The sequence below is a fragment of the Budorcas taxicolor genome, chromosome 17, assembly GCF_023091745.1.
Source record: "Budorcas taxicolor isolate Tak-1 chromosome 17, Takin1.1, whole genome shotgun sequence".
Taxonomy (NCBI): Eukaryota; Metazoa; Chordata; class Mammalia; order Artiodactyla; family Bovidae; genus Budorcas; species Budorcas taxicolor.
This window is the reverse complement of record NC_068926.1, coordinates 55,101,207-55,128,624: the sequence shown is the minus strand read 5'-3', so window position 1 is coordinate 55,128,624 and position 27,418 is coordinate 55,101,207. Positions and strand designations below refer to the sequence as shown.

The window sequence follows — 27,418 nt, the reverse complement described above, 5'->3', positions numbered from 1 at the left end:
ACTCACTTTTGTTTCTCTGCCTCATTTCTCTGCAGCAAAGTTTCTGTCAGGAGGGCTTTGCTGGGAATGCCTGGGAGGCGGCTCGCCTCGGTCAGCGTGGGCCCGGCTGGTGACGTCCCCTCTCTCTGCTCTGAAGGAAGAAGAAGAGGGAAAACTGCCCATTGCTGAGAGCGGCATGACGACCGGAGCCGCTTTCTGCAAACCAGCTCGATCAATGGTTCTGGGAGGAGAATCAATTTCCCAAACTCAGCACTGGAGACAGCAGAGCTGTCAGACTTGCCGCCACCATGGTAGGCTGGGTTGCAGGCTTGGCGAACACCTGCATAAGAGAGTCAGACTCCCATCGTGTGGGCCCTGGGCGGCACACCCAGAGGTTCCTTTGCCCTCTCAGACCTGTCCCTGCCTCCTTGGCCTTCTGTATGATTAAAAAAAATCATGGTAAAATACACATAAAATTCACCATTTTAACCATTTTAAAATACACAATTTAGTGACACGTAGTATAGTCAAAAATACTGTGCAATCATTGTCAGTAATTCCAGGACGCTGTCATCACCCCAAAATGAAACTTGTCCCCATTAAGCAGACACTCCTCACTCCCTTCCCCGGCTGACCAATGTTCTGCTTTCTGTTGCTATGGATTTGTGTATTTTGGATATCTCCCATCGCTAGAATCATAGCATATGTCCTTTTGTGACTTGATTCTTTCACTTGACATGTCTTTGAGCTTCATTCCAATTGGACCATGGGTCAGTGCTTCATTCCTTTTTTATGGCCGGATAATATTCCATTTTATGGATATATCATATTTTGTTTTTTTCCATTCATCCACTGCTGGGCATTTAGATTATTTCTATCATTTGGCTACTGTGAACAGTGCTTCTATAAACATTTGTGTACAAGTTTTGTCTGAGCACTTGTTTTCAGTTTTTTAGGGTATATCCTAGGAGTGGAATGGTGGGGTCACAGGGGAACTCCAGATTTAACCTAGTGAGGACCTGCCACACTGCTTTCCCTTCCCCATGATTGATGGCACATACTCAGATGTTCGGTCATTACCTCTCACCTACAGGTGCCCTGGGGCAGGGCCCACATCAGGTCCATCTTTGTGAATGCTATGGGAGCTCATTTGGAGATCAGTGTGTGCCTTTGGCACTAAATTCATGGAGAGAGACATGCCCAGGGGCCAGCTATCGAGGGTGAGTGGCTCAAGAGCTCCAAAATTTGGTCTCTCAACCACGGGTCCACGTGACTCAGTTAAATTCTGTCCTGGTTATAAAGTTTCTACTGTGAGCCTGGCACAGGAGGGTGAGTGTAGAGCTGGGCAGTTTGTAGAGTGAGTCCCCTGAGAGGCTGGCAGAGAGGTCAGCTCATAAGACACACAAAACACGTGCACACACATGGTCTGGGAATGTTCCAGATGTGGAGGCCACAGCAGTGAACAGAAAAGCAAGGTTTGACCATCATGATGCAGAATAATAAGGGTCCTCAAGAAGAAACACAGCCCAGGTCCAAGGTCAAGATTTTTTGTTTTGATTCCCTACTTGGGTACCTGCTGCTTCTGTGACTCAAGTTTCCCCATCTGTAAAATGGGGCCAGTGAGCTGCTGTGTGAAAAGCACACCACACAGAGCAAATGCTCTCAAGAGGCAATTTCCACAACTTCTATTAATATTATTCTTAGAGAAGGACGTTCAGACCTCAGAGGAAGCGGTGATGGCTTTGCTGGGGAACCTCAGGGGCTTCATAGAGGCATACATATGAGCAGGGGCTGAAGAACTGCCAAGTCCTGGCTTGTCAGGGTAGCCAGAAGGGTATTCCAGGTGCAGGACCAGAGCTATCAAAATGCTGTTATTTTAGTCTCTGTAAGTCTTCCCCAGAAGACCCTGCCTAGGGCCAGGCTTGCAGCAGGTGCTCACTAGGCAATGCGGGGGAGAAGGGTGAAGGGAGGATGTTGAGAAATGGGGGAGTGTGAAAGTGGTTGTTTCCTGAAAAGTGACTCTGTGTCATGCTTCCGTTTGACGGTTCTCAGCCCATTTTGTCTTCACTACATGCCAAATCTGGCTCGCTACCTGTTTTGTCAATAAAGTTTTACTAGAATAAAGTCATGCCCCCAAATTAATATGTAGTAATTCACATATTATCTACAGCTGCTTTCTCCCAGTGTTACGTAGTTGTGACAAAAACTGCATGACCTGCAACATCCAAGATAATTACTTTCTAGCCCTTTTCAGAAAAAGCTTACAGACCTGAGGAAAACCCTATTCATTCATTCCTTAGACAAGAAGCCTTTAACCCGAATCTTCCCCAATTCTCTGCTTAATTTTCTTCCCAAAGACTTTTCACCAACTGACATACTATATATTTTGCTAATTTATTTGTTGACAATCAGTTCCTCCCTCTAGAAGGTCAACATGATGAGGGCATAGATTTTTCTGTTTTATTCCTGGCTGGGTCCCTAGTGCCTACCACAGTGCCTGGCATGCAGGTCAATGAACACCCAAGACTGGGATGGTTACCAATGGCTTTCACCTGCTACTATTTGCTCTCCCTATGGAGACTTCCTACCTTACATCTTACTCTCCAGAGGTAATCAACATGCTGAATTTTGTTCATCATTCTCTTGCTTTTAAACATTTTATCACAAAATATGTACACCTATTACTTGTCTCATTTGGAGCTGAGACAGTGTTGGCTCCTACACCCTTTTCCACTCTCCTCCTGGGCAGACTACATTTCCCAGCCTCCTTTGGAGCAGAGTATAGCCACGTGACTGAGCTTTGGCCAATAGGATGTGGCCAAGGTGATGCTTGCCCCTCCGAGGTCTGGACCCCACAAATCTCAGTGTGATCCTCCACATTCTTTCTCTGCCTCTTGATCAGATGTCAAACATGCACTTGTGACTGTGGATGTTGAGTGCTGACGACCACAACCTGGGTCCCTGAATGACTGTGTGGACCATCCCCTGAAAGTTCTCCTCTCTTCAAATACATTAAGCCTCTGAAATTTGGGGTCAGCCTGTTTCAGCAGAAGTGTACCTTAACCCATCCCACTTCTAAAATGATAAAGTTGAGTTCCCGGCCCCTCTTCCCCCCACAGGGGTGGCAGAGTTTGGCTGCCAAAGAGTCACAGCCCATTTGCTTATTATGGACATTCTGTGAGAGCCTTATCAGTACCTTTGGTGCCAACGAGCTCAGGGTGTCTCTTCCACGAAGCGTGGAGCTCTCGCCGCGGGGGCCCACTGGGGTCGAAGCTGGGGGGCTGCAGTCTGTCGTCTGGGCTGCGTGCCACCTCAAACACAGGCACGGGGTCTGCACAGAGAAAGGACAGTGGTAGGAGGAGCTCTGCGGGCCAGGGAGCTCATGTGGGAGGAACCATCCCTTGGAGCTGTCTGGAATCTCTCTGCTGGCTTATGGGAGCATTGTGCACTTTCTGCTTGATGAGGGAGCAGAGCTTCTCCAGGCACCTGCTCTGAAGAGCCTGTGCTGTTCCCATGGGTGTGGATGTCCTGCCCAGCTGACAATAATAACAATTGTTACAATAACTGCATTCTGGTGATTCTAAATGCCATCGGTGGTGGCCATGAGATGGTGTCTTGCACACCTCCAACCAGAGGGAGCGTCACTTAGCAAGGACCCCAGCAGGCACGCTCTGAAATTCATCAGTACAAGTGTTTCCTTCTCAGGGAACTTCCCAGATAAGGCAGCAAGGATGGGGGCAGACCTGCTTGGGGGATAAGGAACTGCTCTGAGGACCAGCCCACGACCTCACTCAGGACTTCCTTCCTTAGGCTTTCTCCCAGTTCCCCACTTCTCACTCTCTCCCTATTTTCCTTCACCCAAGGTCCCGTAATAGCATCCTTGCACATATAAGCCTTGCGGTGCTTTTCAACGGATCTGGGCCAACACACCACCTTTTGTGAACACTTATGGTTGACTAAATGATTTTTTTTTCCTGGGGACCAAATATAAATCTGGACATAAGATGTCTCCAAATGTCCCAACAGCAAAAAAAAATTGAGGACTGCAGGTCTTTCCACCTGGAATTCTGTCCCTATTGCTGGCAGCTAGCAAGCACTTCCTCTTCCTTCAAATCTAGAATCCAACCACCTCTTCTTTCAGGAGCTCTCCACTTGGGGCAGGTGGTTGGTGGAGCATCTTCCAGGTTACAAAGCCAGTCCTTGGGAACCAATCCCACGATGCACCAGCATCCCCTGGAGGATGGCTTAGATCTAACTTGTTTTCACAGATGAGGAAACTAAGGCTCAGAGAAGCAGCGATTTGCTGAAGCGTGGAGGAGAGACTCAAGTCTGGGTCTCTTTCTCTAATGCCATAAAAACTTCCTGTCCCGGTGCTCTGGATATTTCAACCCCAGTAGCCAGGTGTAGGAAGGGGCTTCCCTGGTGGCTCAGGGGTAAAGAACATGACTGCTAAAGCAGGAGACATGGGTTCAATCCCTGGGCTGAGAAAATCCCCTGGAGAAGGAAGTGGCAACCCACTCCAGTACTCTTGCCTGGAAAATCCCATGGACAGTGGAGCCTGGCACGCTAGAGACCATGAGGTCACAAAAAGGTCGGACACAGCTTACTGACTAAACAACAACAGCCACGCATAGGTAGGTATTCACGGGGCCCCAAGAAAGCCGGGGCCTCTTCGCTTCAGGCCAAGGGGCCCGGTCTGTTCCACAAGTTTTTCTAATGCCCAAGAGCCCTCTCTCTTTCTGGTTCCTCCTCTGAGATCTCTCACTAGCATCTGCTTGGCCGCTACTCTCTGCTGGTGTGGACCCTGGAGTCAGACATTCTTGGCCCAAATCTAATCCACACTTGCTTCTCAGCATTGCTGTGTGACCTTGGCAAGTGGTGCTGCCTCTCTGTGCCTCACCACAAAAATACCGACCTCATGAGCCTGTGATTGCAAAGTCCTCAACATGGTGCCTGGCCCTTGGTCCCCTCAGAACACATGGAAGCCCTTGCTATTTTCCCTGCCCTTCTGAGTGCCAACAATACTGACCTTCTTCTCTCAGTCCCTCATATGCACCTTCCCATCCCAGAGGCTTTGTACAGCCAGGAGCCTTCGGCCCTCCTCTGTCCTTTTTGGCTAGTTGATGCTTACTCGTCTTAGCAATTCAAATGCCAGGGCTTCCAGGAAGCCTTCCCTGACCAGTTAGCTGGTTTTCCGGTATGTGCTCTCCCAGCTGTCTGCACCTTTCTTTCACAGCAGTCGCTGCACTTCCAATTTTCAATGATTTACAAGCGCACCCAGTGGATGCCCGCTGGACTGCAAACTCCACATGAGGCAGGGCTGGGACCACATCTCCTTTTGCTCCACTGGACCCCTTGTGGGTGAATGACGCCTGACCCACAGTCCAACCCAATAAATGTCTGCTGATGGAGAAACGGGGTAGAGCCTATACTTGGGGGCCTTCAGGTCCGGCTGGAACAAGGCCACCTCTGCATTTTCTCCCTCTCCTCCTGCCTGTCTGTTGAGGTGGTGGGAGGCTCGGACAATGGGCGTTTGTGTCGAGGTAAGCAGGTGCACGGGAACGCCGCTGCCGTCTTTCCTCTGTCAGCACTCCCCCCACGCCCCGTCATTAGGCAGGGCCTGCTCAGCGGGGTATGCCATTATGTCTCCCCGGGCTGATGTAATTATACATTGACATAATTAACCCAGCAAGCGCATTAGGCAGGCCAGCTAAAAATTCATCTATAATTATTTGTTGTGTGCATGCTAATGAGCCCATCTGTACTGCCTTTGTACAACACGGACAAATTAATTTACAAGTCTGGATTTTTTAATAAGTTCAAGGAAACGCTTCCTATTGTGTCCTGGTTTTTGAGAAAAGAAGAAACAGGCGACAAGCGCTTGCCAGGGTCAGGGAGGTTAGATAAACACGGAGGCTGCAGCTCGGGAGCGGACATGGAGGGCTCGCTCTGGTTGCAGGAGGTGGAACAGATCCAGCTCATGGCTCAGGGGCTGGCTGGCCAGGAGCCTGTCCAAACCAAAAGACGCCGCTCGGGTGAGAAGGGATGTCATTTACCTCATTTCCAGGGATCAGAAATGGAGGTTTGTTCTGCTCGGAGGCCCTGTGGTCATTCTTTGTTGCCCGATACTCTCTGTCCAGGGGAAGCTGACCTCAGGTGACCCCAGAGAGGCTAGAGGAGTGGGGGTGGCCAGTGATACTCTATGGGGCCAGCGGGTTCCCGGGCTCCGTCTCTTTGGCTTCATTTGCCCGTACAGGGTAGGAAAAAAGTGTAAGTGAAAGTTAATAGCTCAGTTGTGTCTGACTCTTTGCAACGCCATGGACTGTAGCCAGCCAGGTTCCTCCGTCCATGGGATTCTCTGGGCAAGAATACTGGGTGATGACACTCTCAGAACCCAAAGTCCAGCACTGGTCTTGAGCCTCAGTTTTCCCACTAAAAAGTGGGAAAAGGAAACAGTTTCTGCCTCTCAGAAGTTACTACTGGGAAGACTGAAAATGATTATTGGGAGAGGCAGCGTGATTTAAGGACTGCTGGTGTTAGCTCCAGCTCCAGACTGGCCATGTGACCTTTGGACAGTTAGGTAACCTCTTTAAGCCTCTATTTTCTGACCTGTACGATGGTACTGCAAGGACTGGATGAGAGAACAAGATTTGCACAGTGCCAGGTGGAGACTAGGGCTGGACACAGAGCGGGCTGCTGTGATTATCCTGAGAGGGGCAGCGTACTGGCCCCACGGTGTTCCAGCAGCGGCGGTTTGTGGTCAAACTCCAGGAGACTCAGGACATGGCGAGGCCGCATATACTCTCGTCAGTGTCTGGGACACTCAGTCCGGCAGTCCTGCTTTGAACCCCACTCAGGGACTGAAAGGCTCCAGCTTAGAAAGAGTCGCTCAAAGAGGGACAATTTGTCCATTGTCCAACTTCCCCACCCCACAACCCCAGAGCTGAGTGGGGAAAAGTAGAGTCCCATAACTTCCCTAAAGTCTGAAAGTGAGGGGGTGGTAGGGCCACGATGGGCCTTTGGGCCTCTTCTCCCCACACTATGCTTCCCCTGGATCCCCGGTTGGAGAGAGAAAGTGAGGGGAGGTTCAAATGATGGCCAAAGTCAGGCAGTGGCTGAGTCCTAACAGCCAGACCACTTTACATGGATTAGAATTCATTCCATCTTCACCATAACACTGTTAGGTAGGGCTGTTGTGTTCCTAGTCCACAGATGGGGAAACAGAGACATGGTGTGGGGCCAGGGGGAGCACGTGGAAATCACTTCCCCAAGGTGAGGCCTGATAAAGGTAGCTGCTGCTATTTCCATTTTTTTAGACAAGGAAATGAAGGCCCGGAGAGGAGATTCTATGTGCTTAAGAACGTTAGCTCAGAAGTGGCAGGGGTGGAGTCTGAACCAGAGAGCCTGGTGACTCTTGGCAGTGGACCAAGCGGCCCTGAGGTGTGGCCTGGCAATCATCAGGCCAGAAGCACGACACTGAGGGCTCTATTCTTGGCCTTGCCGCTGGCTGGCTGGGGGACCTGGGACAAGGCATCTGACTTCTCTGAGCTCCACCTTCAAGTCTCTCTGATGAGTCGACCCCAGGCACACGCTCAATCAGCACTGGATGTCAGCAGATAGGGGGCAAGGTCCTGCTAAGTGAGTGCTTTTGGCCTTGGGCCTATTCCTTGGAGCTGGGATGCTCAGGGTGATTAATAAGCAGCTTTCCAGATGAACTTGACACTCGAGGTTTGGATGTTGCGACTCCTCCAAATTCCCACAGCCTCTCAAGATAAAAGAGGGAGGGGGACAGGCTGGAAGGCTGACGGTCAAATCCTGGCTGTGGCAGCCTCAGGGAAAGTCACATAGGTCCGCTGAGCCTCAGTTTCGCCGTCAGTAAAACGGGAATAACAACGGGACCTACCACAGAGAGTAGTGCAGGGATGCATGAGCGCGCTGAGCTTCTGGGACAGTGCCTGACCCCTAACAGACTCTAAGTGAGTGTTGCCCTAATTCTTATGCCTTGTGGCAGTGTGGGATCAGAGCAAAGCATCAGCCTACTAAGATGCAGAAGGCATCTGCAAGCCAGGAAAAGAGCTCTCACCAGGAACCAGCCCTGCTGGCACCTCGATCTTAAGACTTCCAGCCTCCAGAACTGTGAGTAATAAAACCTTGTCATTTAAGTCACCTGGTTTGTGGTGTTTTCTTACCTGAAACACCTGAGCAGACGAGTGTATCCTGCTTTGGGGCTCCCATCAGCCTGGCTATAGACTGTTTTGAGATCTGCACTGTGGTGTGAGATTCCTCCCACCAACCCTCCTTCCTCTCCCCTCCCTTCCCAGGTGTCAGACCAGCATTGCCATGTGAAGGCTCTCCTGGCCTTCTCCTCTCCCTCTCCTTCATCCTTCCCAGGCATCTTCCCCCAAAAACCTCTCGTACATCTAATGCCATCTTGGCATCTGTATGCTTCCAGAGGACCCAAACCAACATGTGATTACTCTTTCACCACTCAGAGACCTCAGTGTCCTGGTCTGTAAAATGGGGATAGTCACAGAGCCTCCCCTGTGAGGTTGCAGCTGGAGTCCAGAGTCTGTGGGTGTGGAGCCCATGCTTAGGTACTGCTTTATGCCACAGTGGTGAGTCTGAAGTGGGTGCAGCTCACTTCAGGGGGACCTATGAGTCCATGCACCTGCTTCACTCAGCAAGTTGAGCATCTCTTTGAGGGGGGCACAGTAGTGGCCTTGTCTCTGTGTAGCTTAAGTTCCAGTCAGATAATATGGATGGGGATGGAATATATCTTCAGAGCATTAGGAAGTGACAGGTTCTGATTTGCCTTCTTGAAAGGCTCATCCAAGTTGCTGTGTGAAAAAATGGGCTGTAGAGGGAGCCAGACAGGAGACGGCTGCCAATGGTCCAGGCAGCGAGACGCTGGGACCGGGATGGCGGCAGGAGAGGCAGGGTGGAGTGCTCAGACTCCAGAGGCAGACAGGAAGAACTGATGCGGTGCGGTGCTCTAGGCTGAACAGTGTTCCCCCAAATTCATGTCCATTCAGAACTTGTGAATGTGACTTTATTTAGAAACCGGGTCTGGGACTCCTCTGGTGGGTCCAGCGGCTGGGATTTTGTGTTCCTGGAGTGTGTGTGTGGCGGGTACCCAGGTTTGATCCCTGATCAGGGACCTAGATCCCACACGCTGCAACTACAAGTTTGCATGCTGCAAGGAAGACTGAAGATCCCCCATGCTGCCACTGAGATCTGGTGCAGCCAAATTAAAAAAAAAAAAGAAACAGGGTCTTCGCAGATGAAATCAAGTTAAGATGGGGTCAACTGGATTAGGGCCGACTAATCCAATGACTGGTGTCTCTACAAAAAGAGAAGACACAGAGAGGTGACACGCAGGGAAGGTCCTGAAGACAGAGGCGGAGACCGAAATGACGTGTCTGCGAGTCAAGGAGTGCCCAGGCTGGTTGGGGGAGAGGACTGGAACCTATTCTCCCTGCGTGCCTTCAAAAGGAATCCACCCTGCCAGCATCTTGATTTAGGGCTTCTGGGCTCCAAAACTGAGAGAATAAATCTCCACTGCTTTAAGCCATCCAGTCTATGGGTAGTTCCAGAAAATGAAGGCACTGTGTGTGCCCTGGAGGCCCGAAGTCCAAAATCAAGGGGTCGGCAGAGCCACACTTTCCTGATCTGCTCCACACTTTCTCCTAGCTTCTGGTGTTGCTGGCAAGCTGGGGCGTTTCTCGGTTTGTAGTGGCACCACTTCAATCTCTGCCTGTCATCACCCGGCCCTCTTCTCTATGTCTCTCTCCTCTTTTGTGAGGACAGCAGTCACACTGTCCTTACGAGAAGAGAGAGGGGAGCCTGGAGGGCCACAGTCCATAGGGTTGCAAAGAGTCAGACACAACTGCAGTGACTGAGCACGCACGCCTGCCCACTGGATTAGGGGCTCACCCTAAGGGCCTTCCCGTAGCATGCTCACATCTGCAAATTCTCTGGTCCCAAATAAGGTCACGTTCACAGGCACCAGGGGCTAGGACTTCAGTGTAACTTTTAGGGGCACACAATTCAATCCATAACACATGGTAACTGGCCGCTGGATACCAACTGCGAGAGAGCAGGACTAAGGAGCTGCTAGACTCCAAGTTTCCTCGGAAGGAAGTCCTTACTCAAGCCTAACCTACTCCCCTCCTGGTGCACCCATTTCACCAGCCTTCCAGGAAGACAAGCTGCTTCATAAGAGGACGTAAGAGTGCTGACCTCTGATTCTCCTGCACGTGCGTCCTCTCCCACTGCTGAGAAACTGGGCTGTGGGTTGAGTGTGGTCCCTGCTCTGGAAACCGCACAGCAACGGTGATCACTTCTCTCCCCAGGCATACTCCACTCTTGATTTCCTCTCTACAGAGTTCCTACACTTTACGGTGTGTGAGTAAACTCATTTCTTCCCAACGCCCCTATCTGGGAAGATATCCACGGATGCCTGAGCTACTGCGGATTGAGTTAGGGAAGAAAAAAAAAAAATTCCTAGCATTCAGATGACTGGAAGATTCTGCCAAGTTACGCACAGGTGAAATGCTCAGCCAGGGGAGCCGGCACTTCCAAGGGCTTCCTGCTTACTTTGTCCGAGTGGTATGAGCTGATGCATCAGCTGTACGTCACTGGCTGCCCTTACAAAGTGAAAGAGACAGAAATGACAGCAAATCTTAAATATGTTGGGAAGAGGTTTCTCAGAGAGCCTGACAGTCACAGGGGCCTGGGGGCATTCAGTTTTCACTCCTCACCACCTCCCTTCTCCTTGGGCCCACACAGTAGGTGCTCAATAAATGTAACCTGTTTGAAGCATCCAAATCAGAGGTCATTTCAGCAGCAGGAGGAAACTAATACAGTCCCTAATTCAGCCACTGATTCATCAGTTTGCATTTACTGAGCACCTACTATGTATCAGATACCATCTCTTCAGTTGCCAGATATTTCCTGAGCATCTACTCAGTGCCAGGGAAGTTTCTGAGCCCTGAAGACAGCAGTAAGTAAGAGGAAATTCCTGCCTTCCAGGGGCTGACATTCTAGAGAGGGCTGACAAAGGACAGGCAAATTAAGGGCTCTAAGGGGGCTGAGAGGGAACACAAAGCAGGGTCAGGAGAGAGCTTGGCCTGAGATGTGCCCCTCACCCTGTGGGGAGGATGTTAATTGAGGCAGCAGGTCAGGGAAGGCTTTGTGAAGGGGGTGACATCTGAGCAGAGCCCTGAGGGAAATGAGGAAGCCAGCAGGGGCCCGAGAGAGAAACACCGGGAGAAACAGCCCCCATCACACCAAGAAAGGGTGGCAGACCGTCCTGCCCAATTCCCCCCCCACCCCCGAGTTACTGTTCCACAAACACAACTTAGCCTCATCCTCACAGCAATGGACCCATTTTACAGATGAAGACGTGGGGCTCGGAGAGGCTGGCAATGCCTGGGCAATTCTGTGCCAGCTTCACTTCTCCACCCTGTAGGCTATTCTGGGTGCTGGTGGGTGGTGACTGGGTTCAGAGCAGGCTACTTTCTGGTCTTTGTCCCCGCAACTCTAGCAACCATTCACTCTGGAGCAGATGGAGCACCCAAAACCAGGAAGCTGGGGTAAAGAGTAGATGAGATGACCACCAAGCATCTTGAGCCAAAAGCTCCAGGGAACTGACATTTCTTCACCCCCCGCAATGTGCCCTGACAAATGCCAGGTACTTTGCATGTATTTATATCTCATTTAATCATCAAAACAACCATAGGAGACATTGCTATCATCCCCACTTCCAAGATGAGAAAACTGCAGCCCAGAAGAGGGAAGCCTCTTGTTGAAAAAGGTGGAGCTGGATTTGAACGCCGTGTGGCCCAAGAGCCAGACGCTGGGGTCCTCACGTTACGACTTCAGCTGCATCCACCTGCCCCCCTGAAGATTACCAATTTGACACTTGTCCTTATGTGATTCAATGTTTTTAATTTAAATGTATTTTAAACGAATATGTATCTCACTATTGTAAACAGATCATTGAATTCTGTATTATAAACAAGGCGCTTTTACCCATAAAAATAAATACAAAGGAAAAACCAAGGGTGCTGTTAATTCTAGTTACACCCCCATTGCCTGCTCAAGACCTGGAGCTTGAAGCTAGCTCTTCCATGGTTAAAAGGAAAGATTCCCAGGTTCTGTAGGCATTTAAGATGTTTTGCACCCGACTGACTTTATCTAGAAGGAAGTAGAAAGGTGATACCTGGTACGCAATGTGTTCAGTTTATGCTGTGCCAGCTACATCGTGACTGCTCCCTATGTCGGGTGACTCTGCTTGAGGAAGCGCTGGGTCCCGCTGACCCCTCGTCTCCAAAGCGACCTGTGCTGCTCCTCCTCCCGGGTCTGGCAAGTCTCCTATCTTAGTGTCAGATGTGACAGAACATCCCCCCAGCCCCTCGTCTGGAGCCTGGGAGCCCAGGTTGCTGCTGGGCTCAGCACTTCCGCTGAAAACCTTTCAGCAGAGACACGAGGCTGCCCAGGGCCCTGAGCGGGACTTTATTTTCCCCACTTCACTCTTGCAACATACCATGTCGATACATAGACAAGGGCAGTGGCAGCAAGAATCAAACGGCTTTAGATTCAACCTGAATAAAAAAAAGCCCCAAACAGGGGACCCCAAATCAGAAGGGTCTGACTACAAATTCTTTGGATTAATTGAGCACGCTGGCAGACACGGAAGATCAAATATGAACCATCCGAGGTGGCAGGTCCTGATGGGCAGGCGGGGAGGGGGAGCGTCGTCGAGAAGCGGTGTGCCTTTGTCTTACAGCCATCAGCTTGCTCTTTATGCATAAACTGCTTAATAAAATGACTAATTCATTTTGGGTACATTGGATCTAAACCCCTAGAGAATACTGCCAGTAGATTTATAATATTTTAATCCCACACCAGGCTTTCCAAAGCCACTGTAGGAGGAGACGAACAGAATACCCTCTATTCCATCTCCTACCACTAGCTGATGCTGTTGGTGTTTTTTTTTTTAAGTGTCTACGGGGTTGTGGGGGGAGAACGGTGAATCTAGGAATCTCATTCCTCCCACTGTGTCCATCTGAAGGAAAGTGGCATTGAGAGCTTTCTTAGGAAACGGGAGCTGCAAAGGCTGCCCGAGAGGCTGTTTAGAAACATGTATATGCAGAAGTATGCGTGTGCCCCTCCAAAACCTCTCTGAGACAGAAGCCTTCTCCCATCTGGGCCCCGCCTCCGGGTGCCCGTGTGGGCGGGAGGCTCAGGCTACCAACGGAGGCAGTGAACCTCCCTTTGATCCTTTAATCCTAACTTTTTGACAGCAGATGGGTTGCCCAGCCCTTGTATGCAAATGGAGGCCGGGTGTCCCACCACCCTTTTGCCCCTCCACCGCCAGGGCCGGCTGCTTCGAGGTCTCCTGGCTTGAGCATGGACAGAGGGGGCTGGAGTGGGTCTTCCTTCTTGGCGCTGGTAGGTGATGTGATAGTAACACCATGGGCAACAGCAACAGCAGCCACTGGTCTCCTGAGCATTAACTCTGTGCTAGACACTCAGCTTAGGAATGCACACGCTTCACTTCGCTTAATCCTCCCAGAGGCACCAGGAGATAAGTGTGCATTTCCAGAGACGAAAACAGAGGCGCAGAGAGGTGGAGCTACTCACTCCAAGGCTACCCAGCCAGGGAGCAGCAGAGCTGGGACTCAGACTCATGTCCATTGTAAGAAAAGTAGGGTTTCCACAGACTGGGCTGCACAGAAAGTTCCAGGCAGGCAGGCACAGTGTTTTACTTGGCATCTTGGCCCTGGTGCTGGGGCGAGTACCTGGCACACAGCGGGAGCTCAGTGTTTGCAGAATGAATCACACAGGGGCACTCCTCTGAGCCAGGCACCGTGGTAAGCATCCTCTATCCCCACTGGATCCACCCAGTGGGCCTACAATGAGGTGAGAGCATCTGTATTTCACAAGTGGGGAAACTGAGCATCGGAGGAGTCAGGTGTGATATAGGATACAAGATGGCAGATTGGGGAGTGGCCCCAACTCAGTGAGAGGGTGCTGCAGCCTGGAGTCCTGTGACTGCCCCTCCTGGCATGGCTCTGCCCCCTGAAATTGAGAGCTCTGTGACTCAATGAATGTATAATACCAGCCTTTGGAGCCCTGGGCTGGGAAGACCAGGCATACTTGTCTGTGAGGGTTAACGATCTTCCTCCAGCTGATGCATCTGCACTTCTGCAAGGGGCCCACCCTCTCAGCCTAGAACTTCTCAACCTACAGGCAGCAGAGACCATTAGCTGTTTTTCACTCTCTTTGGATGTCAAATCTCTAATGGTGTTGTCCCAATTCCTTCAATTTTGGGGGGCGCTGAGCAGTGCGGCATGTGGGATCTCAGTTCCCCAACCAGGGATCGACTCTTGCCTCCCTGTATTGGGAGCATGGAGTCTTAACTACTGGACCGCCAGGAAATCCCTTAGCCCTTTCAATTTTAAAGTTAATCCTGCATCCGCGTTTGGAGCCAGGGATGAAGATTCAGTGTTCACTACCTGTCTGCTGTGTGACCCTGGGCAAGTGGCTTGACCCTTCTGAGCCTGCACTACTTCGGCTGCACAGGCAGGCTGAAGGCAGGATGGCAATATGTACCTCCACGGGGGCAGTCGGGATAAGCGAACTCCTTTCTGTAAGGGGCTGAGTGCCCTGCCTGACACAGAAGAAGCACCCAAGAAACCAACCCGCAAGAAGGGTAGCTCATCATTTAAAACCAAATCCAAAGACTGCTCTCCCTGCAGCATCCCTCCTGGCCTTCCCACCTTGGAGCCCTTTTCCTGCTGGATTTGGCTGTCTGTCTTGGGGTCACATGGTCCCTGCTGGACTCTGAGGGCAGGGTAGGACTCGGGTTTGAGTTTCCACAGGGCTCAGCACACAGTAGATGCTCAGAGAATGAGCTGATGAAAAGCCACAGCTGAAACTCCTGTCATCTCTTCTGAAAGGGCACAGCCATTCCCTGAGTACCCACTGGGTACCAGCATCACGCTGGATGCTCTCCTCTAATCATCTTTCAACCCTTAGCTGTCACGGGTAGTGAGAGTAAGACGGGAGGCCAGGGCAGGGGGCACTCCTGGCAGAAGAAATGGCAGAAAACAAGGGTGGGGGACAATGCCTTCTGAAGTTAAGTATCACCTTTTGGAAAAATCTGTCATCATTAAACTTTGCATTTTTTATGGGTTAAATAATCTTTTATGTTACCTGTCTGTGCTCCCTTGACCCCTAGAGGACCAACTGGGCAGATGTATGTACTGGGAGGAAGGGAAGGAGGTGAGGGCTGCCAGAGACAATGAGGGCTCTCTTGTTACATGAAAATCTATTTTGCCTGTATCTGCGAAGGTGGCTTATCCACTAGATGGCAGTAGAGCTAGCCATTTGGGATAGACACAATGCTAAATTCTTAACCTCCCTCACTACTTTCATCAACATCTATTTCAGATGCTTCAAAGATTCAAATTTCTAAAAATTCAGATCACAAAAGTACTTTAAAAAGCTATATAACCTTCAGGCAAGAAGGGTTTTTTTTTTAAAAAATATGACAATAAATCAAGAAGCCATAAAGCAAAGGTCTGGTAAGATTTCCTGCTTTCTGCAAATACTTTTTGAATGCCTACCATGTACTGTATACAAGAGACATTGTGAACAACGTTAAGAAACAAAAGGCAAACTAGGGGAGAAGCTATGAAACACGTTTACCAGGACAAAGGTTAATATCCCTAATACACAAAGAGTGTCCACAAATCAATAAGAAAATGATTTCTCTGTTAGAAAAATGGGCTTAGTATATGCAAACCAGTGATTCATAAAAGAATAAATATGAGTGGTTCATAACATATGAAAAGATATTTAGTGTAACTAAGAAATGAAGGAGTACAAAATAAATCAACAAGAAGAAAAAAGAATTCTTAGTCTTTCTGACTATTCCTGGGTTTGTAGTCAATATATGGATACATGTTCCTTCCCAAGTTTTCTTTCTTACCCTCAGAACTACAGCATAGTACCAATATGCCATGCATTCCCAAGAACCCCAAATGCCCAGTGTTGGGGATGAGGTTCAGTAAATTATAATACAGCCACGCAAGAGACTATTACACAAGATGAACCAAAGTTACTCAGAATTTGTAATCACACAGGGAAATACAGATGCTTGTAGTGAGTGAAAGGAATCAGAACTGAAAATGGTACATGCAGAATGAATGACCATTTTGAAAAAGGACATGGGGAAAAGATCAGATAGAAAAACAACCAAACATTACCACTGCTTTTCTAGTATGCAGTTCCCCCTGCCTCCCTTCTATTTTGTGTATTTTTGAAATTTGACAGTAGGCATATGCAACTTTTATAACTGCAGAGAAAAATTTGAAGATCTTAAACATTGGAAAGTATTTTCCTACTACACATTCATTAACTCTGTTCCCTAAATCTCTCACCCCACATCCTTGACAACTGACAGAGCTGAATGAAATCCACAGCCAATGCATGTGACGTGTGTAACTTATACCCTGATGTTAGCTTTGCAATGGGCTGCTGATTGTCAAACCCTGCCAAATGCTTTCATGCGTAGGTATAGGATCCTCGCAGTGACAGATTAGCAGGTTCTACTATCCCTCGGCTAAACACACAGAGACCAGAGCACAGAGAAGTTCAGGTCCCTGCCCAAGCTCACACAGCTCAAAAACACCAAGCTGAGAGTCCCACCCCACCATGTCCGATGCTACAATCTCCATCACCTAAGCTGTCCAGCCTTGCCTCTTGAAAGAAGGAGCAGAGAGATAAACGCGTGCCAGGAGTTGCCATTTCCTGCAACAGTCTAAAAAATAGCAAAGTAAATCCAGAGGAAAAAAATAATTGGGAGGAGCACTCACCTCTCTTATCTCCTTAGCAGTGTTCCTCTGCCTGCCCTCTTATTCCCTCTTTCCTTGTTTTCATTTAAATTTTTTCCCTTTTTTTCACTGTTAACTAATCACTCAGGAAGTTAGCTCTCTCTGAAGCTTGGGTCGGTACCTAGTGACTATGAGCGTGATAAAGAAAGCAGCCGTCACCGGTACAGAAGTCAGAAAGGTTTAAATCAAATCATCCTCCACAACAATGACATTAATTATGCTTTTAACACGTTTTACTGCTTTTTTTCTCACTTCACGCCACATCTGTGTGAACAATATCCAAAAGATTTACGGTTTTCTTTCATAATTACAGACATACAGGCTGCACACTTATCAAAATACTTGCTGAGCAATCACGCTATACCGCATTCTCTGCCAAAGATTTGTGTTGGCAGCAGTCACTCAAAACAAAAATGTTGAATCAGGACTTGTGTGGCTTGGTAGCGGGGGCTGGGGGGGGAGGAGGAGGAAGTATTTCGACAAATAATTTGCCTGTCAAGAAATATAAAAACAGGAGAGTGTGCATCCTGGCAAATTTTCCAGGAGTGTTATTTTTATGGAGGGGGTTGGGGCGGGGTGTGTGTGGCGGGGACAGTGAGCAGGGAAGCTCTGAGCACCAACAACACATCTGACATTTGGTTCTTGTGTCTGAGGATAAAATTTAATGAGAACAAAAATATGTCTTCCTAATTCCCCTAAGAAATCATTAAAACATTTTGTTATTCTTAAATGTCTTGAAAATGAATTAGAGCCCTGAAGGGGCTGTTCCTACGGTATGTCTCTATCAGTTAAGGCTCCTTCTCTCTAACTCGGTGACAGCTGGGGATGCACGTCCCCGCCCCCCCGCCCCAGCCCCTCCATTTCTGGAGAGTAGAGTTGCAAAGTCAGACACGTGGAGTCAGCACCAGGCTTGGAACGACCCTTTGGGGAGAGGGGCAAGAGGGCACAAGAACCTTCCAGGAAGTTCCAGGCCAATCTGGGGAGCTCCCACGGTCCCTGACTGGCACTGCGGTTCTGGACTCGTGTGTTAACAGACATACTTCCAGAAAGATGGGGACCCCATCGTGAACCCCAGATATGAGGCTCTTTTTCCAAGGAGGGGGAATGTAAGCCCCTCCTTACCCCAAATGCTCCCCTGGATTTGAGACAACAGGCTATTTGCATGATGGTCCGTTCACCTCTGCCACCAGAATGCAAGTTCCCTGAGGGCGGGGCCCGTGTCTGCATCGGCAGACTCACGGCCACGTTTCCAGTGTCATGGTCCCTGCACACAGCAGGCACTCAATAAATCCTATCTGAGTAGGTGAACACGTGACAAGCAGAAAGCACTAGTTGAAAAATGTACCTTTTCATTTAAATAGCTCTTTCCCCTTTTTCTGTGTCTGAATCTTTTTTCTAATTCAATCAACAAACAATTACTAGGTGGTTACTGTGTACCGGATTCTGAGTACACAAATATAATTCAGTCCCAGGCTTGGAGAATTTCACTTGTCGGAGGGACACACAGGTGATGACAACAATTAACACTTAGCAAGTGCCGCCGTGTGCCATGCACGTGGAAGCCTCCCAATGACTGTATGAGGCAGGCTCTGATAAATTTCTCCCAATTTATAGAAGAGAAGTGTGAAGCTCCGAGGTGAGTTAATTCGTCTCCAGTAAACCAGGGAGTAAGTGGTATAGGCAGGACTTGAACTGGGATCTGAACCTGGAAACACAAGCCGTCTCAGTGCTGCCCCCTGGTGCTACATGAGCGGTACTACGAGGCACAGTGGCATAGTTGCGCGTGTGGATTTGTGGGATAACGGTTATCATTGGAGTGTGGATTTGTGGGAGGTATCTTTGGAGGCCATACTGGTCATCCTCCAACATCATTCACCACTGAGACTGTGCAACCCAAAGGAAAGAGTGGGAAATAAGAGGGTGTCATTTTCCAAAATTTTTTCCTAGACAGTTCTGATAAGGGTAGAGACATCATAAGCAAAACGGCTGCAAGGAATGGGACAGCCTCTTGGACTCTCCGCCGTGTGCCTGCTGTGGTTCTGAGTAAGGGAGACAATGACCGGAGCTGCAGACACAGCTGCCCTGGCCTCAAGCCACGGGGGGTCAGGTCCCTGTGGGGGGAGGCACAGAGCCTGGAGGGCTGTGCTGTCTGGTTTCGGCCATTCTTGCCACCCAAGCATTCTGATTGAGAAAACCAGTGTGGCCAGGCTGCCTTCCTGCGGGTGCAGGAGCAGGGCGGCGCACGGCACCGGAGAAGAGCGAGGTGAGTCTACAGGTGCCACTGCAGTGGGCTGAATGGTGACTCCAAGATAAACATCTACATCTTCATGCCTGGAACCTGCAAATGTGACCTTTTGGGGGAAAAAAGGTCTTTTGCAAATGTGATTAAGTTAAGGACTTCAAGGTGTGACCATCCTGGATTCTGTGTGTGTGTGTGTGTGTGTTCAGTCACTTAGTTATGTCCAACTCTTTGCAACCCTATGGACTGTAGCCCACCAGGCTCCTCTGTCCATGGAATCTTCCAGGCAAGAGTACTGGAGTGGCTTGCCTTTTCCCCTACATCCAATGACCAGTCTTATAGGAGAACGGAGAGGGGGATTTGGGATAGAGACACACAGGGAAGAAGGCCGTGTGAACACAAAGGCCGAGACTAGAGTGATGCGGCCACAAGCCAAGGGACCTGGAGCCACCGGAAGCTGGAAGGCCAGGAAGGGTCCTGCCCTGGAGCCTTCAGAGGGAGCACAGCCATGCCCCCACACATTGTTTTCAGATTTCTGACCTCCAGAACTGAGAGAGAATAAGAATCTGTTGTTTTAAGCCTCCTGGTTTGTGGCAGTTTGTTCCAGGAACAATGGGAAACTAGCATAGCCTCTCACGAGTATTCAAGTTGTGACATAGCACAGATGTTCTGGAAATAGTTTTTGAATGTGCCCAGAGCTGAGTCGTCCCATCTCTCCCTGACTTGAGGCATCGGTGCCAGGGTGACTGAGACTGGCCTGGCCTGTTCCCTCGGGGCCCGTAGCATGCAGAGGGTGGAGCCGGTGCGACTTCTATACCAGGCCAGTGCTTCTCTGTGATGTGTTCCCAGATATCCTGGGGAGTTTGCCAAATGCAGAGGCTTCAGTCGCCCGAGGTTCTGTATTTGTAATCAGCTCCGGGCGAAGCAAATGCTGCTGGCCCCTGGGCCACACTTTGAGTAGAACAGGCTAGAAGACTTCCCTCCTCACCCAGTCCCATATGCTTTCAGAGGGAAGCGTCACATCACTGTTGCTGTATTTAGTTTCCTGGGGCCGCCATAACAAAGCTCCACTGACTAAGGTGGCTTAAAGCCACAGAAGTTTACTCTCTCAGCTCTGGAGGCCCGAAGTCCAAAATCAAGGTGCTGTCAGGGCTGTGCTCCTGGAGGCTCCAGTGGAGGCTGCTTCCTGGCCTCTTCCAGCTCCTGGTGGTCTCAGGCACGCCTTGGCTGACAATGGCATCACTCCAACCTCTGCGCTGTCTTCACATGGCCCTCCTCTCTGTGTCTGTGTTCCTAAAACTCCCTTTCTTCTTCTTATAAGGAGACCCATCATCAGATTTAGGGTCCTCCCTGAGTCCAGGGTGTCTCATCTCAAGATCCATAACTAATGACATCTGCAGAGACCCTGCTTCCAAATAAGGTCACACTGTGAGGTTCAGAGTGGACAAACATTTGGGGAGGACACTATTTACACCACCCCAGTTGCCCAAGACAGATGGAATGAGACTTTCCCATCCCCATCACAGAGGTCTCACAAACAACCTTGGCATCAACTATAAATGACTTTGCCTTCTCCATGGCTCAGCCTAGAGTGGGACCTTACCTTCTTCTTCATAAACCCCCAGCCCCAACCACCCCTGACCTCACCAATTCCTGCAGCCGGAGTACTGGGAACGGATTAGAGTGGCTTTCTGGGTGGAAAGGGTGAGCAGAGTAGGGGCGTCTCCCAGCTCCACCATTATTAAGCAAGTCACTACATTCTGGGTTCCCATTTCTAGGTAAATAAATGAAAAAGTTGCAGAGGATGGGCCATTTTAAAAATGGGAAACTGTCTGCAGAAGTATATCTCATATGCAGGGACACAGTTGAAGTTTCTCCAGTTGATCAAATCTCTGCAATCCACACCCAGATGAAAAAACATATCTAGTGCCCAAAGGCCCCTTCCAGGAACTATCAGCCCATCCAAGAAAAACCACTCTCTTGATTTCTCACAGCATGAGTGCCTTTTTTTTAGGTGAAATTCTGTGATGCAAAATTGACCATGTCTAAGTGAGCCATGCAGTGCCAGTTACTACATTCATGATATTGGTCAACTGCTTCCTCTGTCTAGTCTGAGAACATTTTTATCCCCCTAAAAGGAAACCTTATACCCTTTAAGCACTCGGTCCCCATTCTCTCCTCCCTTCAGACTGCTGACCACTAATCTGATTTCTGTCTCTACAGATTTGCCTATTTTGGATACTTCATATAAATGAAATCATAAACTATGTGACCTTTTGTATCTGGCTTCATTCACTCAGCATTATATGTTTAAGGTTCATCCACACTGTGGCATGTGTCTGTGACTCATCCCTTTTGATGGCTAAATAATATTCCACTGGATGAGTAAACCACATTTGATCATTCATTCACTGATGGACACCTGGCTTGTCTCCTTCTTCAGCCACTGTGAATAGCGCTGCCATTAATTTTTGTCTGCCTTCATCTTTTATGTAAATAGAGTCATACAGTATGTGCTGTGTGGGTTTGGTTTTGGCTAAACATCAAGTTTTTGAGGTTGGCCATGCCATGTTGGTGGAAACATCTGCAGTCTTTTCTCCAGTGCCCTCTGCTGGCAGGGAGCACTGGGCGCCTTGTGCTCTTGGTGGGAAGTGGATGGGGGCTCTGGTGGTCAAGACCCTTGGCTCCTCAAGAAGACCCGGGTGGGAGACCTCACTAGGAGCTCCCCAAAGCTCCCCAGCTGTTGTTGGAAGGCAGTGTGGTAAGGCAGACAAGTTGGGTGGGGACACACCACACCAGACTGGGTGTAGACACCCTCAGTCTCCACAACTCCTACCCATGGCAGGGCCTGGCCTTGCCCAGGAGTCTTGGCCTGTCCCCAGAACCCACTGAGAGAAGGCCCCTCTGTAACAGTCCTCATGGCAGTCTCTTTTTTTCATTCAATTATGGAGCCCAAGCAAGTCTTACCTGGTGCTTCAATTAATTGCTTGTAAACACTCAGGAAAGCGGCTTCGGCCTCCTGACTTCTCTTACTAAGAGCCACCACCTTTGGAAACAACAAGAGAAAGAATCACGTGTGACCAAGGCATCGGAGTCTATAAGCAAATGTGATCATTCTCCACATGCGCAAACATGGGACTGAGGGCAGGAAGAAGGGGAAGAATGTTCCAAGTATGGAGTAGAAAGTGCGTTCAAGTCCCAGCTCCACTGCATCTGCTGTGTGATGCTGGGCAAGTCACTGCCCCCTCTGATCCTCAGTTTCCTCATCTGTAAAATGGGGTAAATAACAGAAACTACTTGCGAGGCCGGCTATGAGGGTTAAATGAAGCTGTAAATAAGTACTTAGCACAGGGTCTGGCACACACTAGGTCATTAACAGCTCTTACTATTATTACTGTTATTAACAGGCAATGTTGGAGATTCAGATATGACACGTCTTATGGGAAAGAGGGACACATCTGGGGCATATTTCTTGACACTGCTAATTAAAGAGAAATTGTTGACTCTCTAGTAAGATACCAGTTTCAACAAATGTTGAGTGACAGTTATGTCAAACAGATCCTAGCATACCAAAGGTGCTGAATAAATGCTACCTGACTGATGAACACACCGATGACTGGATGACCAGTGGTGAGGAGCTTCTTTCATGTACTTGTTCTCTTGCTTATGGGCATTGTTTTGGTCCTGCCAGTGAGACTCCATCAGGTGTATTTCTGGGGCTTAGCATCATCTCCTCCCTCTGTTCCTGGCTATGCATTCTGAGCTCTGGCCTCGCAGCTAACCTGGTGCTGGCTCCTGGTGGACAGTCCCCTCGGGCTCGTCCTGGGGCTCCCTGGCATACTGCTGGGCTGAGCTCCTGACACCCGCAGGCCAGCATCCCTGTCTCCTCGAGGACACACCAGGCTGGGCATCCCCCTTTGGACTGGAATGGAGCTTTATTCTCCCTGACACTGACATACCTCTCTCTCTGGTGCCAACTTCCTAACTGATGGATCTGCCAGAGTGCCGATTTGTCAATGCCCTCTTTCAGAGCTGGGCTTTTCCTACGGATCCCAGTGATGCCATCTGGGGGAGTGTCTGTTACTGAATTCCTCCCCTCCGAGTGAGCTTCCCTCATAGCTCAGTTGGTAAAGAATCCATCTGCAATGCAGGAGACCCCAGTTCGATTCCTGGGTTGGGAAGATCTGCTGGAGAAGGGATAGGCTACCCACGCCAGTATTCTGGCCTGGAGAACTCCATGGACTGTACAGTCCACGGGGTTGCAAAGAGTCGGGCAGGACAGAGCAACTTTCACTCACAAGTGAGCTCTGTGAGCGTGTGGTCTGGTGCACAGAAGGGCTCCACATAATTAGTTGAGTTAACAAATCCAAGTGGGTGGCAGAGACTCAAGGTGCTGTCTGTGACATGGAGAAATGTCAGAGGCCAATTCTGAGACAGTCTGCTCAGAGGTGACCGACCGAGGCACAGGTCCTGGAGCCAGGATGCCTGGGTTCACATCCCAGCTCCACCACTTATTATCTGCCCTTAATCAAGTGGATCACTTCAATTCCTGTGCTTCTACTTCCCTATCTGTAAAAAGGGGATAATAAGAGGACAGCCTCCCTCAAAGTTCTGCTAGAAGATCAAGTGGATTAGCACAATGTAAAGGTGGCTGCAAAATTTCTGGCATGCATTAAGCCCGACAGGCATGTCTCCTCTTGGTATGACCAACCCCTTCCTTCTTGTCTCTTATGGGCATAGGTTCTGCCCAGTGCCGCATGATCACCTTCACCTGTGTTCATCTTTCCTTAGGCGTGAGAATAAGGCTCGCCTCCTCACACAGTGGTATATACTCTGGGAAGAATTTGAAAACCACAGTGGTTTCTCTACAGCTTCCAGTATGCCATGAGCCTCACGTGGGTACCATGCACTGGAAATGTGACGAGTCCAAATCCAGATGTATTGTGAGTACAAAATATGCATTGGATTTTGGACATAGTTCAAAAAAAGAGACTGTATGATCGCTGTCAGCTATCCTTATGTTGACTGCATGCTGAAGTGATAAATTTAGGGACATGCTGGGTTAAACAAAATATATTATTAAGATTCACTTCACCTGTTTCCTTTTACTTTTTAAAATGTAGGTTTTAGAAAATGTAAAAGTACATCCGTGGATCATATTATATTTCTATTGGACAACACAGCTTGAAGGTTTTACAAGGTCCACCGAGAGTTTGTTATTTAAGAGAGGTGGAGAGAAATGTATGGTGGATGTTGAGCAAGTGATTTTAAAAAGGTCAGTTACAAAAGCTCTTTAAGCTCTCCTGTTCTTCTCAGAGCAGTCTCTGATCGCTTACCTTCCAGAGTGAATGACAATCTCTCATTCATTCAACAAGCATTTCCTGAGCACCCACTATGTGCCATGCACTGTGAACTGAGAGCTCAGTGACAAATAGTGCAGCCTGCAGCCCCACCCTCATGGGACTCACGGTTCAGCGGGAAGATCAACATCAAAGCAGATTCCCCAGATAATTCATTAATTACATGTGCTAAACACTTCAAAGGAAAAGCACAGGGGTCTTGAGAGTGTGTAAGTGTGGTGAGACTGACCCAGTTTGATGGGTGGAAGGAACATCAGGAATTCTCTCTCCATTAGGGGAAGCTGGTGATGGACAGAACAAATGTTCTAGAATCTAGGCAAGGGAAGGTTTTCATTCTTGCTAAGATGTACAAGGCACAGTACATCTTGGGAGACACAGCTATGACAAAAAGGAACACAGGAGGAGGTGATACAAATGCTGGGGTCTCCAGAGTAATAAGAGGAGGGGGCAACTAATTCAGAGTTTGGAGGGATACCCCTGATGCCCAAATAAAAATCATCATCATCATAATATGATATTCAGAGTTTACCAGGTACCATGTGCGCATGCTCACTCAGTCGTGTCTGACTCTTTGCAACCCCAGGGACTGTAGCCCGCCAGGCTCCTCTGTCCATGGGGATTCTCCAGGCAAGAATACTGGAGTGGGTTGCCATGTCCTTCTCCACAGAATCTTCCCACCCAGGGATCTAACCTGCATCCCCTGCACTGGCAGGAGGATTCTTTACCACTGAGCCACCTGGCAAGCCCACCATGTACCACATGCTCTTACTATTCATAATCATCTCTCTCCATGGACACACTAATCACTGGAGGTAGCTTCTGTCATTATCCCCATTGTGCAGATGAGGAAACCAAGGCTCAATGAGGTTAACTATCTTTCCCAAGGTCACCCAGTAAGTAAATGGCAGAGTGAGATTCACACTAGGTCTGGTGGCTGGAATTACTATTCTGAATCCAGAGGTGGGCCCCTTTCTCTTGGACAGAGAAACCACCCCAGCCAGTGGAGACAGTCACTTGGGCCCCATTTGGATGCTGATGCCCTGAGATGCCACCTATGGCTGTACCAGTTCAGGGACTGCTGTGCTGTTGACCTGGGATCCAAGAAAAGCCCTGAGAAACAAAAGCAACTCATCTCCAGAACCCTAGATGGAGAAACATCAAACATCAGTCAGCAGAAAGTCTGAATGCTTCATTTCATGGTTGTCTGTGCTAAGCATGTATAGTAGCTGAAGCTTGGGGAAAGGCATAGCAATGCTCTACTGAGGGACTTTGCTGGTGGTCCAGTGGCTAAGACTCCACACTCACATTTTAGTAATGTGCTGGCGAAGCAAGCCCTAAGACTTCACATTCCCAAGGTAGGAGGCCTGGGTTTGATCCCTGGACAGGGAACTAGGTCCCACGTACCGCAACTAAAGTTCTCGTGTGTTGCAACTAAAACCTGGTGCAACTAAATAAATAAATATTAAAAAAATAAGTTCTATTGACTTTCCTTGGACTGCAAGATCAAACCAGTCAATCCTAAAGGAAATCAATCCTGAATATTCATTAGAAGGACTGTTACTTTGATACAATAGAATACTGATTATAATACATTAGAATACTGATACTTTGATACATTAGAAGCTCCAATACTTTGGCTACCTGATGCAAAGAGCTGACTCACTAGAAAAGACCCTGATGCTGGGAAAGACTGAGGGCAGGAGGAGAAGGGGATGACAGAGGACGAGATAGTTGGATGGCATCATTAACTCAATGGACCTAAGTTTGAGCAAACTCTGGGAGATAGAGAAGGACAGGGAAGCCTGGTATGCTGCAGTCCATGGGGTAGCAAAGAGATGGACTTGACTGAGCAACTGAACAACAAAATTGACTTCTAAAAAGGAATTCAGGGCAGAAGTAGAGGCAAGTGGCAGAAGATTCTGTTATTATTTCCCGGTCCATGCCCCATAGCACCAAGATCCCCTGGAAGGGGCATGGCAACCCACTTCAGTATTCTTGCCTGGAGAATCCCATGCATGGAGCCTGGTGGATATGGCCCACAGGGTTGCAAAGAATCGGACACGATTAAGCAACGCACCATGCAAACCCATAGCATCCTCTACTGTCCATTCATGGTGCTTATCAGTTGTGTACTGATTATCTACGCAGCTGTCTCCTTACAATGTCAGCCTGCCCCACAAAAGCTATGCTGTTCAACATAGTAAGCACTAGCCCACGTGGTCAGTTAGCCCTTGAAATGTGACTATTCAAACTCAGATAGGCTGTATGTGTAAAATACGGGATTTCTAGGTTTTAGAATGAAAAACAAAGAATGTAAAATATCTCAGTAATTTTTATATTGATTTCATGTTGAAATGATAATATTGTGGATGTGCGTGTGCACTCAGTTGCTCAGTCGTGTCCAATTTTTTTGCAGCCCTATGGACTGTAGCCTGCCAGGCTCTTCTGTCCATGGGATTATCCCGGTAAGGAATACTGGAGTGCGTTGTCATTTCCTACTCTAGGGGATCCTCCCGATCTCCGGCATTATCAGGCAGATTCTTCACCACTGGGTCACCGAAGAAGCCCAATATTGTGGACTTTTTGTTTTTGTTCAGTCGCTAAGTTGTGTCCAACTCTGTGACCCCATGGACTGCAGCTTGGCAGGCTTCCCTGCCTTTCATTGTCTCCCAGTGTTTGCTTCAATTCACATCCACTGAGTTGATGATGCTATCTACCCATCTCATCTTCTGTTGTCCTCTTATCTTTTTGCCTTCAATCTTTCTCAGCATCAGGATCTTTTCCAAAGAATGGGCTCTCTGGTTCAGGTGGACAAAGTATTGGAGCTTCAGCATCAATCCTTCCAATGAATATTCAGGACTGATTTCCTTTAGGATTGACTGGTTTGATCTCCCTGCAGTTCAAGGGACTCTCAAGAGTCTTCAACACCACAGTTT

At 48.9% G+C, this 27,418-nt stretch overlaps 1 protein-coding gene across 1 annotated transcript in view; it reads right to left on the bottom strand.

Annotated features, from left to right (window-relative positions):
- Nucleotides 1-27,418, bottom strand: part of CUX2 (cut like homeobox 2) — a 273,772-nt gene that overhangs the window by 34,445 nt on the left and 211,909 nt on the right. The window contains exons 4-6 of the mRNA XM_052654859.1: nt 22,090-22,168; nt 3,176-3,310; nt 7-130 (exon numbers count right to left, since the gene is read on the bottom strand). Coding sequence (XP_052510819.1) covers nt 7-130; nt 3,176-3,310; nt 22,090-22,168 — 338 coding nt within the window. The remainder of the gene's footprint in view (nt 1-6; nt 131-3,175; nt 3,311-22,089; nt 22,169-27,418) is intronic.